The sequence below is a fragment of the Schistocerca cancellata genome, chromosome 7 (assembly GCF_023864275.1).
Source record: "Schistocerca cancellata isolate TAMUIC-IGC-003103 chromosome 7, iqSchCanc2.1, whole genome shotgun sequence".
Classification (NCBI taxonomy): Eukaryota; Metazoa; Arthropoda; class Insecta; order Orthoptera; family Acrididae; genus Schistocerca; species Schistocerca cancellata.
This window is the reverse complement of record NC_064632.1, coordinates 124,414,985-124,433,591: the sequence shown is the minus strand read 5'-3', so window position 1 is coordinate 124,433,591 and position 18,607 is coordinate 124,414,985. Positions and strand designations below refer to the sequence as shown.

Below are 18,607 nucleotides of genomic sequence, written 5' to 3'. Positions count from 1 at the left end.
TTGCGAGACCTTCGCCCTTTTTGCGAGACCTTCGCCCTTTTTGCGAGACCTTCGCCCTTTTTGCGAGACCTTCGCCCTTTTTGCGAGACCTTCGCCCTTTTTGCGAGACCTTCGCCCTTTTTGCGAGACCTTCGCCCTTTTTGCGAGACCTTCGCCCTTTTTGCGAGACCTTCGCCTTTGCACTTAATTTATTCAGTATTGGAAAGTGGTACTAAACAACTCTCTCTATTTGAGAACCTTGTATTGTTAGGTTACTACATACCAAGTTTCATGTTCATCATACCTTTATTTCCTGAGATATAAAAAGCCAAACTTTGACATTTTTTGGGCGACCTTGTCTGAAATTTTCTGACTAAATATCACTCATCAAGTTATTTTCATTACTATTATCAAGAGGATGCATAAAGTTACAAAAGATGGTCAAATTTCATTTCTTGCACCAAAATGTATCCCCAGATATAACAGTTCAGTCGCCAGAAATTCATCCTTGCTCTGTCCAAAGTCACACATGGAGTCAAACAAATGACTGTATCTGTCAGACTTACTTCAATGAACATTAAGCTTTACCAGTGTTCATTGGCAACATGTGTGAATGTTCACATAAAATTTCACTGAAATTTATGATGGTCCAGCAGAGACTCAGGTGATTTCACATGGATTGACCCCTGACACCTCCCACTGTTCTAGTGTTTCACATTTTCCACTGTTTTTGTGTTGGCACACACAAGAAAAAGGTAATGGCCCAAAGATGGAACCTTGCAGGACACCAAATGTAGATAGATCTCAATTGGATGAAGACAGATAGCGTAATACAGGATTCTTTCCTTTTGACTGATTTTTTTCTTTTCTTTTTTTTCCTTCCCCCCTCCTCCCTCTTGGACAGGTAACATTTGAACCATTTTGTGGCATTTTCTGCCACACCACAATATTCTTATTTACGTAAAGGATAAATATGTAAAATAAGGGAAAGGCAACCACTTACCTGTAGAGTATTGGTACATGGTGCACAAAAACACATAATAGAACAGAGTTAACACAACTGTCAAGCTCATGCCCTTTTTCTAGTAAGAGTACACACATCCTTTAATCACACAGACATCCAAATGTACATGCTTGTGATAGCAGTTACGCAGATAATTGAGTATTGATTATCAAAAGCCTAGCCTGGGTAGATAGATGGAGGGGGAAAAGCATAGGGAAGGACACACAAGGCAAGAAGGGGCATAGCTGGATAGTGTGAGGCAGGTATTTTGTCAGATGATTCCGTGTCTGTGCAACACGATGAAAAGAGTTCAGAGGGAAGGTCATGAGGGAAAGGGAGGAGGGAGGGAGCTAGAGCGAATTGGGCAGGTGGGGTGGGGGAGCTTGGTAGGAGGAAGAGTACTCTATCGGGATGGGAAAGGAATGGTGTGCACAAGAGTGAAGGGTAAAGGTAAGGTGAGGCAGTGAGAGAAAAGTTAAGAGAACACAGGATATACTGGAGTGAGAATTCCTACCTGTGTAGTTAAGAGAAAATTGTGCTGGAAGAGAGTATCCAGATGGCCCATGTAGTGAAACTGCTGTTGGTCATTAGTGTTGTGGTGCACAGCATGTTAGGCAACTAGACGGTAAAGTTTGTGGTTCGCTGCAGTTGAGTGGTGGCCATTCAAGTGCTTGAATGGTTTATTTTACGTGCTCACATAAAATGCTTTACAGTAATTGCAGCATAGCTGAAATGTAACGTGCTGCTTTCAAGCATGGTTCTGCATTTTATTGGACAAGAGATGTCTGTGATTGAACTGCAATAAGAGAGGGGAGTTGGTGGTAGTGGTGGGGGGGGGGGGGGGGGGGGATGTGTGGAACATGTCTCGCACCTGGGTCGACCATAAGGGAATGACCCATGAGATGCGGGATTGGGAGGAGGATTGGAGTAAGGACAGACAAGGATATTCTTATGTTGGGTGGGCGGCAGAACACTACTTTGGGTAGGATATCTGTCTTGACGGGGTACAACATGAATGCTTCAGTTTTACTGGTTAGTTCCTTTTCAAACTAACCAGTAAAATTGAAGCCTTCTGCATCAGTACAGCCCTTAGCTGAAAACTTTTTTTGCCATCACCAGAAATTTTAGTTCCAACCAATTGTAATATAGTTAGTGTTTAGTGTTAAATGTTGGTTATCCTTACCAGATCATTAGTATTTGAGTACTGAGGAGTAAAATTAATGAAAAACTTATTTGCATTTATCAATCAGAGTTGTCAAATCCAGCTGGTACACTCTGCATCTCTGAACATCATGTGACCACTGGCATGGATGTCAAGTGTTACAGGATGTAGTGATTTTCAAACTGATTAGTTCAGTAGTTACCAATTAGAAGACTTAATTGGACCCGGCTCTTTGCCTCTATATTTCCACTTCCGGATACAGCCACAGATATCATCTAATTGCATTGTAATGACTGTTTTCACCTTCACTCAACCAAAATGGTTATGGCCATTTTATGTAGCAGTTAGTATAGATCTTCATTTAATTAATTTCACTGTAACACCCACACACTCTTACTCTATGCAAACACTGAGCCTCTTGTAAAAAACAGAGCTAGCACTGAAAGACATCAGTGTTTTTACATTGATTTCCAAGACCTCCTTCATTGAACAAGTTGTATTCAATACTGAGTTGTCTGTTGTGGATTTACAAAAATGGACATCAGTGTACTTACCCATTGTAAGATCTGTCTTCCTCCAGAGGGGAGGTCACCAGTAGGGAAATGACCATCCTGATTTCTGAGCTACCGATGCCATTCCTTGCATTTGGTGACTTTATTGCCCACAATTCTTTGTGAAACCAGAGCTGAGATTTCATGCTGAGGTACTCAAATATAACAAATTAAGTTGGACTTTGATTTATGCCAGTTCAGTAACACTGGTTCCACTTGCTTCAGTGTGTTGTGTGATACATTTTCAGCCAGTCTATAGCCCAAAGGTCTTCTCCTCTCCTTCCATTGAAGAGAGCCTTATAGCCTACACTACTTGATCAAAAGTATCTTGACACCCCTGTGTGTGTAATGTGGAATCAGCCACTAAATGTATTGAGATGTGGACCTGCTGGTATAAAAGGCAGTGGGGAGTGTTCTGTTGTCAGTAGTATCAGTGGCATCAGAATGGGTCAAGTAGTAGTTTGGAGACGGTGATTGTATCAGCATGACAATGCACGATCGCATAAAGTAGCTTGTGTGAGGCAATGATTTGTGGATAGTAGCATTCCTGAAATGGACTGGAGTGCCCAGGGTCCTGATTTGAATCGGGTGGAACACCTTCAGGATGAATTAGAACATTGACTTGGCACCTGACCCTAATGGCCCAACACTATTACCTTCTCTGGTTTCAATTCTTGAGGAAACATGGGCAGTCATTCCTCCACAGACATTCTGACACCCCACTGAAAGTATCCCCAATGGAATTCAAGAGGTCATAAAGGGGAAGGCTAACACAGCTACATTAATGTATGTTAATAAGTGTCCAGATACTTTAGATCAGATAGCGTATGTGATAGCAATCAGTTACCCATTGTCCTGTCTTTACCACACCAGCACCTAGTAGGGCCCTCAGAACAGCTTATTGGACTTCTTGTAATGCTGACTTAACTTTTGACACTATCTCACGTGGGAAAATTTGACATCTGACAGGGGCCAAGTGCTATGGTCCTAAAATTAGCAGAGGGTGGAGATGTGCTTTTTCTCTGGATTCTCCCAACGGAAACCAGTCCTAGGATGGAATGAAGAAATCATGCAACGGTATCTTTAATACTGGAAATGAATCTGGTATTTCCAATGTTGATCAGTAGACTTGATTATTCTGCTATTAAATGCAGTGCTTGGAGTTGTGTAGAAACCTCTTGCAGCTAATTTCCCAGTAAGGTCAGGTCATCAGCAAAAACTAGACATGAGATCTTGAGGTTATCTGTTTTGACTGTCATCCTTAATAATATTTCAATTTATTACTTCTATATTGTGAACAAAGCACTGTAAAAACTATATAATGTAACCCCTATTAAAGTTGATCTTTTCTGAGAAATAAATGCCACAAGAAGAGGGGAGTATTTACACCTTGCCCCCCCCCCCCCCCCCCCTGCAGCTCCATGTAGCCACCAGTAAAGTCAGTCTACTTCAAATGGTTGCAGTGGAACCAAGCAGTGAAAATGCAACTAAAAATGTTAAATTGTCTAGGATGGAACAATACGAAGGCAAGTAGGCCATATTGAAACTTCCTCCTTGATCTGGTATTGAAAGACCAAATTTAATATGGTGGATTTGCTAAAAATTGGAAATTATTCATTGTTTATTTTAGTCTTCTTTTTGCATTTCATATTTGAAAGTCAATGCATGCTTTTTTAATAATCTTATCGGTGTATTTTAGTTATTGAGAGTTCTATTGTACACACAATCCTTCCCTTTTTCATGCCGTTTAACAAAAAGTTTAGTTATGAAATACAAATTAAATATCTTATCCAGTGTGTTCATGCTGCTGTAATACTTAAACCTACACATTTTTAGTGTGTAGCTAACTCTTTGTTCAGTCTTGTCTAATTAAGATTGAACTGAGAGTGCCATATTATTGATTGCTTTAGCCTGCAACCTTTAAGTGTTGTGCACTGTTGCTACAACTTGGTGGTTGTAATTGTAGAATGGATATTGTCAATGTTATTGAGGTTCCAATCCTCTTTTTGTCAAGTGCGTCATGGGCCTAGGACATGTCGATGATGTGAATAAATCTCATCCAATAATTTCTTCCATTTCTGCATAACTATACTGGCCTCAAGTGCAGTTGTACAGAAGGGATATCAGTAGTCAGCTTTGGTTTATGTTTCATCAGTTGTACAGTACTGTGTTATCTCTCATATGTTGCAATAGTCTCTTCTTGCTTGACAGCCTTCAGTTACTCATAATGCACCCTCTTTGCTCCTTTGAGAAATAGAAAATATCACATTCTTGCAATCTGAGTGTGTAGTTACCTTAGCATTTGACTTACTTGCTTTTGATCCAAAGCTGTGGAAGTTCAGCAATCACAGCTGCACAACTAGATGAGCAGTGACATCTTTTCAGTTATGTAGATACAGTATCATCACCAGTCTAACCATCAATTTAATTCTTATTGTAGTGAAGGCTGTACTGTACTGTGATATTTGATGTCATCATTTATTGTCACTATTGATTCAGAAAAGATGGTACAGTTCTACTACTGACTGGTTTTAATGGACATGATTATTATATTGAGGTATTTTAAAATGTAATAACACATGTAATCATTCATTTATCATCCATCATACTACAGATGGGAAAGTCTACAAAGATGTTTAAGTAGCTCATTATCTCTTGTAAGATGTTTCCCTCCTAGTGCCCAAATTTGATAATGTTAAAGAATCAAATCAACAAGGATAAACATGCAAGTCATAAATGTCTCAAAGGGCTTTAAAGTTTATTTTGATAACAACAATCACAAAACTTCAACACTTCCTTTTGCAGTTATGTGTTTGAGGTTGCGTTGTCCCTGTTTGATTCAGTTTATTTTGTAAACAGTGCAGGAAAGTAGACATTGCTGCTTACTGTAAAGAAGACATGTTAAGTTGCATATAGGTACAGTTAACACTAACATAGAGCTTTCGGCCATAGTATTCATCAGCAAAAGAGAAACTGATACCATTCGTACACAAAACAACCACACCTCATGCACACGTGACTGCCATCTCCAGCATCTTGGACTGGAATGCAGCTATCACATGGGATGTAAGCAGCAATCTGGAGGGGGCGAGGAGGGGGAAAGAATACTAGTGTACAGGTGAGAAGAGAGATGAACCATGTCTGGCAGAGTATGCAGGGACTAGAATGCCAACAGGCAGAACGTCAAGAGATTGTGGGACAGGGAGGTCGGGGAAAAAAGGGGAGACGTGAGGAAAGATGGGCGGCTGCATTGGCAGAGGGCAGCAGACAGTGTGTAGGATATGAGAATGGGGAGGAGATGATACGACTGATGGGGTGGAAACTGTTGGGTGTAGTGTGTGAGGACAGTACATTATTGCAGGTTAAGTCTAGGGTTAATGTAGGAGTGAAGAATGAGTTGTAAGGAATACTTACATCCATGCAGTTTGGAAAAGCTGGTGATGGAGCAGAGGGTACAGATGGCTCAGTAGTGAAGCAACCATTTAAATCAAGCATGTTATGTTCAGTTGTCACCCAGTATCACCCCGGACTGGAACAACTGAACCATATCCTTCATCAGGGCTTCGATTATCTATTGTTGTGCCCTGAAATGAGACATCCCACCTGAGATCCTTCCCACCACTCCTAAAGTGGTGTTCCATTGCCCACTAAACCTCTACAACATCCTAGTCCATCCCAGTGCCACCTTCAAACCCAATCCTTTTCCACAAGGATTATAGCTCTATGGAAAACCCAGGTATGAGACCTGCCCAACCCACCCACCTAGCACTTCCTATTCCAGACCTATCACAGGTACTCCTATCCCATCAGGTGCTGGGTTACATGTGAAAGCAGCCACATCATTTATCAGGTCTGATGCAGCCATTATACAGCTTTTTATATTGGTATGACTACCAACCAACTGTTCACTAGAATGAACAGCCACTGCCAAACTGTGGCCAAGAGCAAAGTAGTCCAACGTGTAGCACGAACATAACGTGCGTGATTTGAATGGCTCTTCAGTACCCGAGCCATATATAGATCCTCCCCTCAACCACCAGCCTTTCTGAACAGTACAGATGGGAGTTATCCTTACAACACATTTTCCGCCCCCATAATTATCCCGGCCTCAGCCTACAGTAACACACACTCCCACACCCTCAACTCATTAGTTTCTACCCCCCTCTGTTCTGTCATCTTCTATCAGCTCTCTTATCCCACCTTCTTCGTTTCCCACCCTCTGGCAATGCACCCGCCAATGTTTCCCAGTTCCCCTCCTTATTTACTCCTTTTTTTTCTGTCTCCCTGCCCTACAACTTCCTGACGCTGTGCCTGTTGGCTTGCTAGGCCCTGCATACTCTGCAAGACAGCGTTCGTCTCTCCCCACACGTGTGCTGCTCCCTTCTCCTTCCTCGCCCTCTGCAGATTGCTGCTTGCATTCCACATGATAGTTGTATTCTGTCCCAAGATGCTGGAGGTAGCATTCGTATGCATGAGATGTGTGTGTGTGTGTGTGTGTGTGTGTGTGTGTGTGTGTTTCTCTTTAGCTGATACAGGTTGTGACTGAAAATTCTGTGTCTTTTAATTGTGCCTGTCTGCAGCGTAGCTCGTTGTCTTTATGGTAATAACTTGAAAAGCATTGAAGATGAAGATGCTTGTATACTGTGGCAGTAAGATGTTTAGTGTTGATATTATAAAAATCTTTCTGACAGGGATGAAAAATTTTGTCACTTAGCAATATGTAATCAGAAATTATGAAATGGGTCTCAGTTATGATCTATACCTTACTTTAATTAACACACTCAGATTTTGTCACAAGCCACTTGTTTCGATTTGCGAACTGCCCAAGTCACCACAGTTTTCTGGAGAAAAGTAGTAGTAGTAGTAGTAGTAGTAGTAGTAGTTTCACTTCACCTTGTCGTATCTTCTCAACAGTAACACACACCCAGCATCCGTTACGAAATTTGGCTGGTTTATGATTTATATATTAAAAACCAGTGTAAGTCTGTAAATGATCTTTTGTTGAAATAAATACCAGCTTTTATCATTGTAAAAATCTTTGGTTTCAAACATTGAAACTATAATATGTTGATTTTTAAATACATAAATAAACACATGGGATAAGCATTTGCTTCATAAATAACCAGTCTATTATTATTCAACGTGCAGTTCCAATTATGTTATGACTTTTAGATGTTTTGCCAACGTGGCTTCCCTACTCAAAGTCCACTTTATGTTGTAGCACAAACAAAATAAGATTGTTACAGGTTATGGCACTGACGAAATTAAGCTGTTTCATTTCACTTGATGGCGATCCCCTTTAACAAATGTGAAGTGGCAGCTTACAATTTGTGGCTCTAAATGCTAGAGGATCTTCTTCAGTTGTATGTATAGCCAGCAATATGTCTCTCGCAGCTTCCAGAGCCCCATAATCCACAATACAATTGGCTTTTTACTCCACAATAAGTCAGAGCAAACCTCTTCTTCCGTAGCACACAGTTTATGTGCATGTTTTATTAAATAGTAGTGCCATTCATCAGTTGTCCAAGGCTGATTTTACCAGTGCTAGATTTTCACTATACACATGCACTGTGCTGACACTAGTACTGACTTGTTAGACAATCTTTGTTAAAAAGCTCTCTCTTCTCATAAAGGGTGGGATAATGCCGCTAAGATTAATAAGAGGGAATCCCATTAACAGTTATTACTTCTAAAGCCACATAATACACAATACATAATTTTACACCTGTTTTAACACTGTAAGCTTTTGAACAAAATAAGCAGACAATAATATATTTAATTACTACTTAATATAATTTAATAAATTTGTAACATAGATTGACCATTTGTTACATCTGCCATGAGGTGGCAACACAATATGGCGATTTGTAACCCACCCATTCTTACAACTGGATTGCATCATTGCAACGGCTAGATGGCACGAGGATCTACATTAGGCATGTCTCACACAGTACCTCTTTCAGTGTCAGCAGACCGCTGCTTCGGAGGTGCCAACTTTTACTTTTCAGAGTTATGATGTAGAAAGACGAACAATTTACCTTACTGAAATTTAGTAATACTGTTAATAAAGATATGGTTTTGTGCTGTAATGATACCTGTTCAGTTTAAAGACAATGTGTGTGCATGCCCACTCAACATATCAAAAGTGATGCTGATGGTGCCTGCAAAACGGACTCTGAAATCTTGAATATTGTGTGCTTTATTGGTGTGAAAATTATCTCTGATGTAGCTATAGATGAGAGAATTTAGGAGCATTGTGTCCAGGCAACTTGTTTGTACAGTCAAGCATTGCCCGTCAAAATGGTTAAACACAGCATGTGGATAATTTTATTATTCTATCATGTTTGTCAGTCATAGCTTCCTTATGGTCTAGACTTTTTGGATACAGCCTTGATTTTGACAATATTGTGTATAGTTACTTTAGGTATCTGAAGTTCCTCTTTAGCCTGTTTACTTGACTTTCTTGGGCTATGATGGGATTTTTGACAGCTACCCTCCCCAGCTTAATCTTAATTAATGAAACTGGGGCATTATGTGCCAGACTCTTTGTGTTTTACAAACGAAGAAGTGCAGGTATATCTTAGGTCACTTTGTGTTGTAATAGTTACTTAAAGAAATATGTGTTTCTTGACTTACATTACTTTTTCAGAATATCACATGTGATGCTGGGAGTAATGCTAACAGGCTGTGGCAGCACCTAATGCTGTTGCATGATTGGGTGAAATCACTTAAAAGTATTCGTGTTAGTGGTGGTCATGATGTGGAACTTCCAGGTAGTGGCAGTGTTATAGACAGATTGAATGATTTTGAATTCATGAATACTCCATCAAGGGGATCTGCACCCACCAATGTTTCTGATGCAGTGACAGATAATTCATCTGTTCCACTTGATGGAACAGACAAGCTATGGCTTATACTTTCAGGTAAAATTATTTTTATTTTTCCAAATTAAAAATAAAAGGTTTACATGTAAATAATGTAGATAGAAATGTGTTTGATTGTTTATTTTAGCTTTTATTCATTACACTTTGCTTACACCTAGCCACTCTCATAATCCCTGAACTAGATGATTGCAATCAACGACTGCTAAGAATAAGTTCTTGACCTGTTTTATGCTTATGGAACAGCCACAGAGCCACCCTCTGCACTGAGGTTTGTGGGCTGTACTACTTACCTGACAGTCGTGTGCGTAAGAGTTCATGCCTGGTCTATGATCGCAGAATTTTACATTTTGACAATTACGGGCCAATGTAACTGCCCCCCTCCCCCCAAACCTTTCACATATTATGAAGTGATTTTATATTCATGCAAAACTATATCTAGCATGTCTTTGCGTATAGCAAATATCCAGCATTATCTGGGGTTGGTAGAGTAACACTTTGTATGTCCAAGAAACCCACAACTGCTTGTAGTATAAAAGGGGTACTTATCTAGATGCTGCTTTTAAATTAATATAGTTTACCACAGTTTTATGCCAGTGTATATTGATCTAAAGTGAGTGACATTCTTTGCTAATCTGTTTTGATTCAGTTGTGTTTTCAAGATCCTATTACAAGATGTTAAATGGTTGTGTGATCTCAAGAGCTCTGGAACAGAGATGCAGTTGAGGCATATATATCCTCTCCTTCATCTCTTGAGTGTATTTTAAGTTATGTAGTGCACATGCCCAGCTGACAAACCAGTCCACTCCATCCAAGAATCTTTCCACTGCAACAAAGGCTGCTGGGTACCAGGGAAAATAAAAATTTGGGCTAATAAATTGGTGCGTACAGCAGCCAAGAAAGGCCATGCCATATATACTATTTCACAAATTGCTGTCCCCTGATGTATAATGCTTTTACTGTTAAACAAAAGAAGGAAATGCAGTAATGCTAAGAATAGGGAAATGATACAGTAATGTGTCACTTTGAACTGAAATTCAAAAGGAAGTGAAAGCAAGTTTTAGTGAAATGGCTGCAGGGAAGTTGAGAAGAAATTTAAAAAGAAATGGCTGGTAGAAAAGCAGGTTAAGGATACGGTAAAGTCAAAATAAATTTTGAAAAGTTGGAAACAGACATCAATATTAAGAATATGAAAGAAATTCCGTTGTTAAATGCAGAAGAAAGTGGATAGTGGAGAGAGGACATTAATAGCCTCATGAGGGGCTGGGGGGAATTGTCTCCTAACATGATAGGAGGAATAGGTGGCATAAGGGATACATTCAGTTTGACAGAACTACGGATAATTTGCAAAAAGTAACATTCCTTGAGAATTTCTAGTGCTATTTGAGGAAGTGACAGCAGAATAATTTTCATATTTGTGTAGAAGCTATGTGACTGGAGACCAACCATCAAACTTTCAGAATAATATCATCCACAATAATAAAGACACACAAATGTGGGAACTACTGCTAAGCCTCATGCATCAAAATTTCTGAGAAGAATAATATGTGAAATAATGAAAAAGAAAATTGAAGATTTATTTCAACTTGAATAATTTGGCTTTAGAAAACTTAAGGTACCAGGGAAGTGGTTCATTCTGATAGTATAGTTGATACTGCCATTAATGCACAGGAATATTAAAGAAGGTAGTAAAATATTTTTGGTTAGCATGAGTGCCATGAGACAAATTATAGATTATCTAGGTAGACATTGCCAAATATTCAGCTCTGAGGACAGAGTTGTGGAACACAAATGGGTAAAACTCAAAATCACTGTACACTATGTCTTAGACAAGTATGTACTGAGTAAGATTGTGAGGTATGTGAAAGTGCTACTGTAGGTCAGTAGTTATAGTAGAAAGTTACAGTGAAAGTGAAGAGAGCATCTGTAATGTAAGTGAAGTCAGTCTTGTAGACAAGCTGAAAGTGAAGCCAAAATGAATGTGAATAGTGATGCAAGAAGCATTCAGTGAATTTTGAAGTAAAATTTTGGCAAACAATCTGACTAAAAATCCTAAGGTGTTTTGATATCTCGTAAAGTCAGTAAGCAGATTAGAATCATCTGTTTAGTTGTTCAGTGACCATAGTGGCATTGAAACGGATAAAGACAGAGAAAAGGCCAAAATACTGAATTTTATCTCGCACAGTTGCTTCAACACTGAAGACCTCATCTCAGTTAGTGCACAAATGCTGAAATGGCAAATATGGCAGTAAGTGATCACAGACTAGAAAATAACCTAAAATTGCTCAACAATGGAAAAGCAACTGAACTAGATGAGACACCTGAGGGATTTTACAGATATTATCCGAAAGAACTTGCTCCCCCTTCTAATGGTTCCCTCCTTTATTGCTATTAAAGTTGGTTACTTTCTGAAACTGGCATCACGAACTTTGTTTGAGCAGTGAGTTTGTTCTGCAGTTCTCCAGTATTGTAAACAACTGGAGCATAAAAGGAGAATTTTGATATTTAAATATCGGTGGCATAATTTATACTAATAATAAATCTGTAAAACTGTTGTCTGTCTTTGAACATCCTAATCTCCAAAACTATTAGAGGAATTTTTGTGGGGTTTTTGCAGGTAACTTGAGTATAGTTTGAGGAACTGTATAGGCTTTAGTCGATCAAAATCAGATCGTGAAAAAAATAGATATCCATACATATTGTAAAAATGGGTGGATGGGTGTCCCACATCTCCTCTGAAACCACTGGAGTGATTTTAACCATATTGTTACTCATACCACATATTATCTGGAAAGAATTGCTGCCGGGGTAAGAACGACCTAATTATCAAAAGGATGGAGATGGGGTGGATATTTGAGAATGAGAGCAGTTAGTGACTTACAATGAACATTTACACATTTCATTTTCTCACTGACACTTCCAAAAAATGATTAAAGGAAAAAAGTTTATGGCTTACTAAATTTCCACTGTTTATTTTTGCACTGGGCATCATGTTTTAATTTATTACTCTTTTACTACTAACTGTATTTGTGGCACATTTTGCTGACTGTGTTCACATATACCTCAGAATGTACCTGCAAAATTATATCATTGTATGACGTGCAGTTCAGGATGTATGGAGTCATAAACTCTTGAGATTGCTAACCCATTGAAACAAATTCAATGAAAGTTGGTAATGAGATAGCATGAATCTCAGAAAGAACATGGGCTACTTTAGAAAGTGTGTAGTACAAGATAATATGCAACTTAGGAAAAATATTTACTCTTTGACTTTTGAACTTTTATTGGTTGAAATGAGCTATATGATACCATTCAAAGTAATGTCTACAATACTTATACAATCTTCCATGTGTTTAATCCATACATCCACACTACTTCAATAGATAATTCATAAGTGCTAGAGTCCAGATTACTGACAGGCATTAACAGTGCCAAAAATAAAGTGGGATTCACAGTGACCAGCGATGCTCTTTCCACACTACAACTCAAAAATGCTACAGTTACATATAAATTGTTTACTTTAAAAGATACAATTTATGAGTCGCTAATATTTGATGACATTATATTGCAAAAGGTCTTCAAATTAGAAGTTTACATGTTGCCGTTCTTTCATTTGAAGATAGTGATAGGAGCTGTGGACACTATAAAATCGAGTGCCAAATGGAGAAACTGGAATATTCTTCTGTTTAATTTCAGTAGAGGTGTGACAACAGTAGAGGCAGACAGAAACAGTTGCGCCGTGTATGAGGATAATGCCAATGGACAGAGCATGGCAAGAAAATGGTTTTCTCATTTAGAGGAGGACCATTTTGATATTAGTGACTCTCCATATTCAGAAAGACCTTGGGGGTTTGATGGAGATGATTTAAATGCATTAATCCACAATGATCCACATCAGTGTGCATGAGAACTGGGAGATGTGAATGTGAGACATTTTTGTGCTATGGGGAAGGTTCAAAAATTAGGGTACTGCACACTCTAAGCCAAATCACAAAAATCTGTGGGCGGCCGTATGTGAATCTCTGTTCGTCATCAGTTGGCTAGCGAACAACACCAACCATTCCTATCCTGTATTGTTACTGGTGATGAGAAATGGTGTCTTTATGCTAACATAAGGAAAAGAAAGGAATGACTGATCCCAAACAAAGCAGCAACTTCCTGTACAAACACCGGCACACACCCACAAAAGATAATGTTATTCATCTGGTGGAACAGCGATGGTGTGGTGTACTACAAATTGCTTCCTCTAGGTGTAACCATCACTGCTGAATATTATTGTCAACAGCTGAGACGTTCTGCAAACGAAATCAAAGAACAACAACAATGAAGACTGAATGAAATGTGAAATGATGCTATCCAAAGCAAGGCTGGTCTACATTCATCTAGACTGACAAAAAAAAAAAACAAACACTATACAGAAATTTTTGGGAAGTCATTACACACCCATCTTATTCACCTGACCTTGTGTCTTCAGATTTTCACATTTTCCACTCTCTATCAAGCAATTTTCAAGGAGCTTTCTTTCCAGCAGAATTAGCCCTGAATGTGGCTTGGCGAGTTCTTCCCCTCAAAACCAGATGATTTCTGCAGTCACAGAATTGAAAAGTTCCCCAGCGTTGGCAGACTGTTGTAAATAGTGAAGGAGACTATGTTATTAATGAATAAAGTCTCTGTTATGCATAACTGTTGTGTTCATTAAACTTACGGGAAAACGCTATGAACTTATGTACCAACCCAATAAATAAATAAATAAATAATAATAATAATAATAATAATAATAATAATAATAATAATAATAATAATAATAATAATAACCCCCGTGGAGGCCCGGGAAAAGAATAGGCCTCCGGTATGTTCTGCCAGTCGTAAAAGGCGACGAAAAGAACAAACCACTAGAAGGGCTAACCCCCCTTTTAGTGTGATTACTTGGTTCAGGACAGAACTAAAGAAGCCTCGGACAAGCGCCGTCATGGTCGGGGACGACGCTTGAACCCTATGCCCGCCCACAATGGTAACAACACTGCTAGCCAACTGTAAAACGATTTAAACCCAAATAGAGGTGTTTTGCAGGATATGCTTCCTGCAACCACCCTAGAAGGAAAACAAAGACAGAGGATGAGATGGTCAGATGAAGTTAATCGACACCTCATGTTCTGCTATTACCAAGCAACAAACCTAGGAACCAACACAACTGGATACAGATCACAAGTATATACAACATTTATTACCAGATACCCAGAATTAAAATTTTTAACAGAACAACGACTAGCTGATCAGATCCGTGTAATAATAAAAAATAACAGGATACCCCAGTCAGAATTAGAAAACATCAAACAACAAGTACAACAAATACTGGAACAAAATAATGTGCAATCAGAAGAAGAAGAAAATACAGTAATGGACTCAAACATCCCAGAGCAAACAAACAAAGAACAACACGCATCAATTAAACAATCAGAGGAAAACGAAAGCTTAAGACAGCCACCAGAACAAGCACAAATAGAACACGAAGAGTCACACGTGTTAGATATAGAAGAGAAATTTCAGCTGACATATATAGAATACAAAGACACAAATACAGACATTAGACCATTCTTGCATAGACCGCCAAATCACCCACAAGTCGAAACAACAATAAAAACTATCAACACAATCATACACAACAAAATAAGTGAAAATACAACTATGGAAGAGTTACAACTACTGGTTTACATAGGAGCACACACTACACTAAGTATACACACTAGGCAGAGATCAGAACAGACCAACACACACAAGAAGCCCACAAAACCAGCATGGCAACACAGGCTACAGATCAGAATAGAAAAACTGAGAAAAGACACTGGACAGCTAACACAATTTATAAGAAATGAAATATCAGACAAAAAACGAAGAAGGTTAGGTAAAATCTCACAACAAGAAGCAATAGAGCAATTAGATGAAAAGAAGCAGAAATTACAAGCATTGGCCAAACGACTTAGAAGATACAAAAAAAGTGAAAATAGAAGGAAACAAAACCAAACATTCAGCACAAATCAAGAGAGATTTTACCAAACAATAGATAACACACACATTAAAATAGACAATCCACCAAACATAACAGACATGGAACACTTCTGGAGCAACATATGGTCAAACCCGGTACAACATAACAGGCATGCACAGTGGATACAAGCAGAAACAGACTCATACAAGATGATACCAGAAATGCCTGAAGTGATAATTTTGCAACATGAAGTCACCCGAGCAATTAATTCTACACACAATTGGAAAGCCCCTGGAAATGATAAAATAGCAAATTACTGGCTAAAGAAGTTCACCTCAACACATTCACATCTCACTAAATTATTTAACAGTTACATTGCAGACCCATACACATTCCCTGATACACTTGCACATGGAATAACCTATCTGAAACCTAAAGATCAAGCAGACACAGCAAACCCAGCTAAATATCGCCCCATAACATGCCTACAACAATCTACAAAATATTAACTTCAGTCATTACACAGAAATTAATGACACATACAACACAGAACAAAATTATAAATGAAGAACAAAAAGGCTGCTGCAAAGGAGCACGAGGATGTAAAGAGCAACTGATAATAGATACAGAGGTGACATATCAAGCTAAAACTAAACAAAGGTCCCTACACTACGCATACATTGATTACCAAAAAGCCTTTGATCGTGTACCCCACTCATGGTTACTACAGATATTGGAAATATACAAAGTAGATCCTAAATTGATACAGTTTCTAAACATAGTAATGAAAAACTGGAAAACCACACTTAATATCCAAACAAATTCAGATAACATCACATCACAGCCAATACAGATTAAGCGTGGAATATACCAAGGAGACTCATTAAGCCCTTTCTGGTTCTGTCTTGCTCTGAACCCACTATCCGACATGCTAAATAATACAAATTATGGATACAATATTACTGGAACATACCCACACAAAATCACACATTTGCTATACATGGATGATCTAAAACTACTGGCAGCAACAAATCAACAACTCAGCCAATTACTAAAGATAACAGAAGTATTCAGCAATGATATAAATATGGCTTTTGGAACAGACAAATGTAAGAAAAATAGCATAGTCAAGGGAAAACACACTAAACAAGAAGATTACGTATTGGATAACAACAGCGACTGCATAGAAGCGATGGAAAAAACAGATACCTATAAATATCTAGGATACAGACAAAAAATAGGAATAGATAATACAAATATTAAAGAAGAACTAAAAGAAAAATATAGACAAAGACTAACAAAAATACTGAAAACAGAATTGACAGCAAGAAACAAGACAAAAGCTATAAATACTTATGCTATACCAGTATTGACCTACTCATTTGGACTAGTGAAATGGAGTGACACAGACCTAGAAGCACTCAATACACTTACACGATCACAATGCCACAAATATAGAATACATCACATACATTCAGCAACAGAAAGATTCACATTAAGCAGAAAGGAAGGTGGAAGGGGATTTATAGATATAAAAAACCTACATTATGGACAGGTAGACAATTTAAGAAAATTCTTTCTAGAACGAGCAGAAACTAGCAAAATACACAAAGCAATCACTCATATAAATACATCAGCTACACCATTGCAATTTCATAACCACTTCTACAACCCTTTAGATCACATAACATCAACAGATACAAAGAAAGTAAATTGGAAAAAGAAAACACTACATGGCAAGCACCCGTATCATCTAACACAGCCACACACAGATCAAGACGCATCCAACACATGGCTAAGAAAAGGCAATGTATACAGTGAGACGGAAGGATTCATGATTGCAATGCAGGATCAAACAATAAACACCAGATATTACAGCAAGCATATTATTAAAGATCCCAATACCACAATGGATAAATGCTGACTTTGCAAACAACAAATAGAAACAGTAGATCACATCACAAGCGGATGTACAATACTAGCAAATACAGAATACCCCAGAAGACATAACAATGTAGCAAAAATAATACATCAACAACTTGCCATACAACATAAACTAATAAAACAACATGTTCCCACATACAAGTATGCACCACAAAATGTACTGGAGAATGATGAATATAAATTATACTGGAACAGAACCACTATAACAGATAAAACACCACCACATAACAAACCTGCCATCATACTCACCAATAAAAAGAAGAAATTAACACAACTAATCGAAATATCCATACCCAATACAACAAATATACAGAAGAAAACAGGAGGAAAAAAATTGAAAAATACATCCAACTGGCTGAGGAAGTCAAGGACATGTGGCCGCAGGATAAAGTTGACATTATACCAATTATACCATCAACTACAGGAGTCATACCACACAATATCCACCAGTACATCAACGCAATACAGCTACATCCAGACATATATATACAACTACAGAAATCTGTAATTATTGATACATGTTCAATTACCCAAAACTTCCTAAATGCAATGTAACATATACCCTACAGTTAAAAGGAAGTCACACTTGATCAAGGTCCGCATCACTTTCCATGTATAACCAGACATAATGTCTGAGAAAGGAAAGAAATAATAATGGTATTAGTAATAGTAATTGATTTGATTCATTTCAAAAGTTTGCTCAAAATTTGAGTAAACACAACTTTCTACATTTTTAATTAATTTGTTACTATACATTTTAGTATATTTGTACATAAGTGAATAAATTGCTGTAATTTATTTAATCATAACAAAATAAAACCAATATTTGCATGATTTCTAAAGTATTTTTATACATCAGGCAATCTGATTTTCAGAGTGTATTGGGTGTCAGAATATTGATGTGTCACTGGTACTCGGATTGCCTGTGTGTATCAAGTATTCTGGTTCATGGTGAAAATAGGTCATTCACCAGTTACATTGTGAGTTTATTGGGTTGAATGTGTGGGATATGAATCCAGGAGGGGAGATAGGTCAGGAATGCAACACATAGGCGCTAGAGCTACTGAGTGTTGTGGAATGGAGGGGGGTGGGGGTGGAGAG

General features: G+C 38.2%; 1 protein-coding gene across 1 annotated transcript in view; it reads left to right on the top strand.

Annotated features, from left to right (window-relative positions):
- Window positions 1-18,607, top strand: part of LOC126092416 (uncharacterized) — a 158,034-nt gene that overhangs the window by 72,787 nt on the left and 66,640 nt on the right. The window contains exon 6 of the mRNA XM_049908003.1: window positions 9,345-9,618. Within this exon, the coding sequence (XP_049763960.1) occupies window positions 9,345-9,618 (274 nt within the window). The remainder of the gene's footprint in view (window positions 1-9,344; window positions 9,619-18,607) is intronic.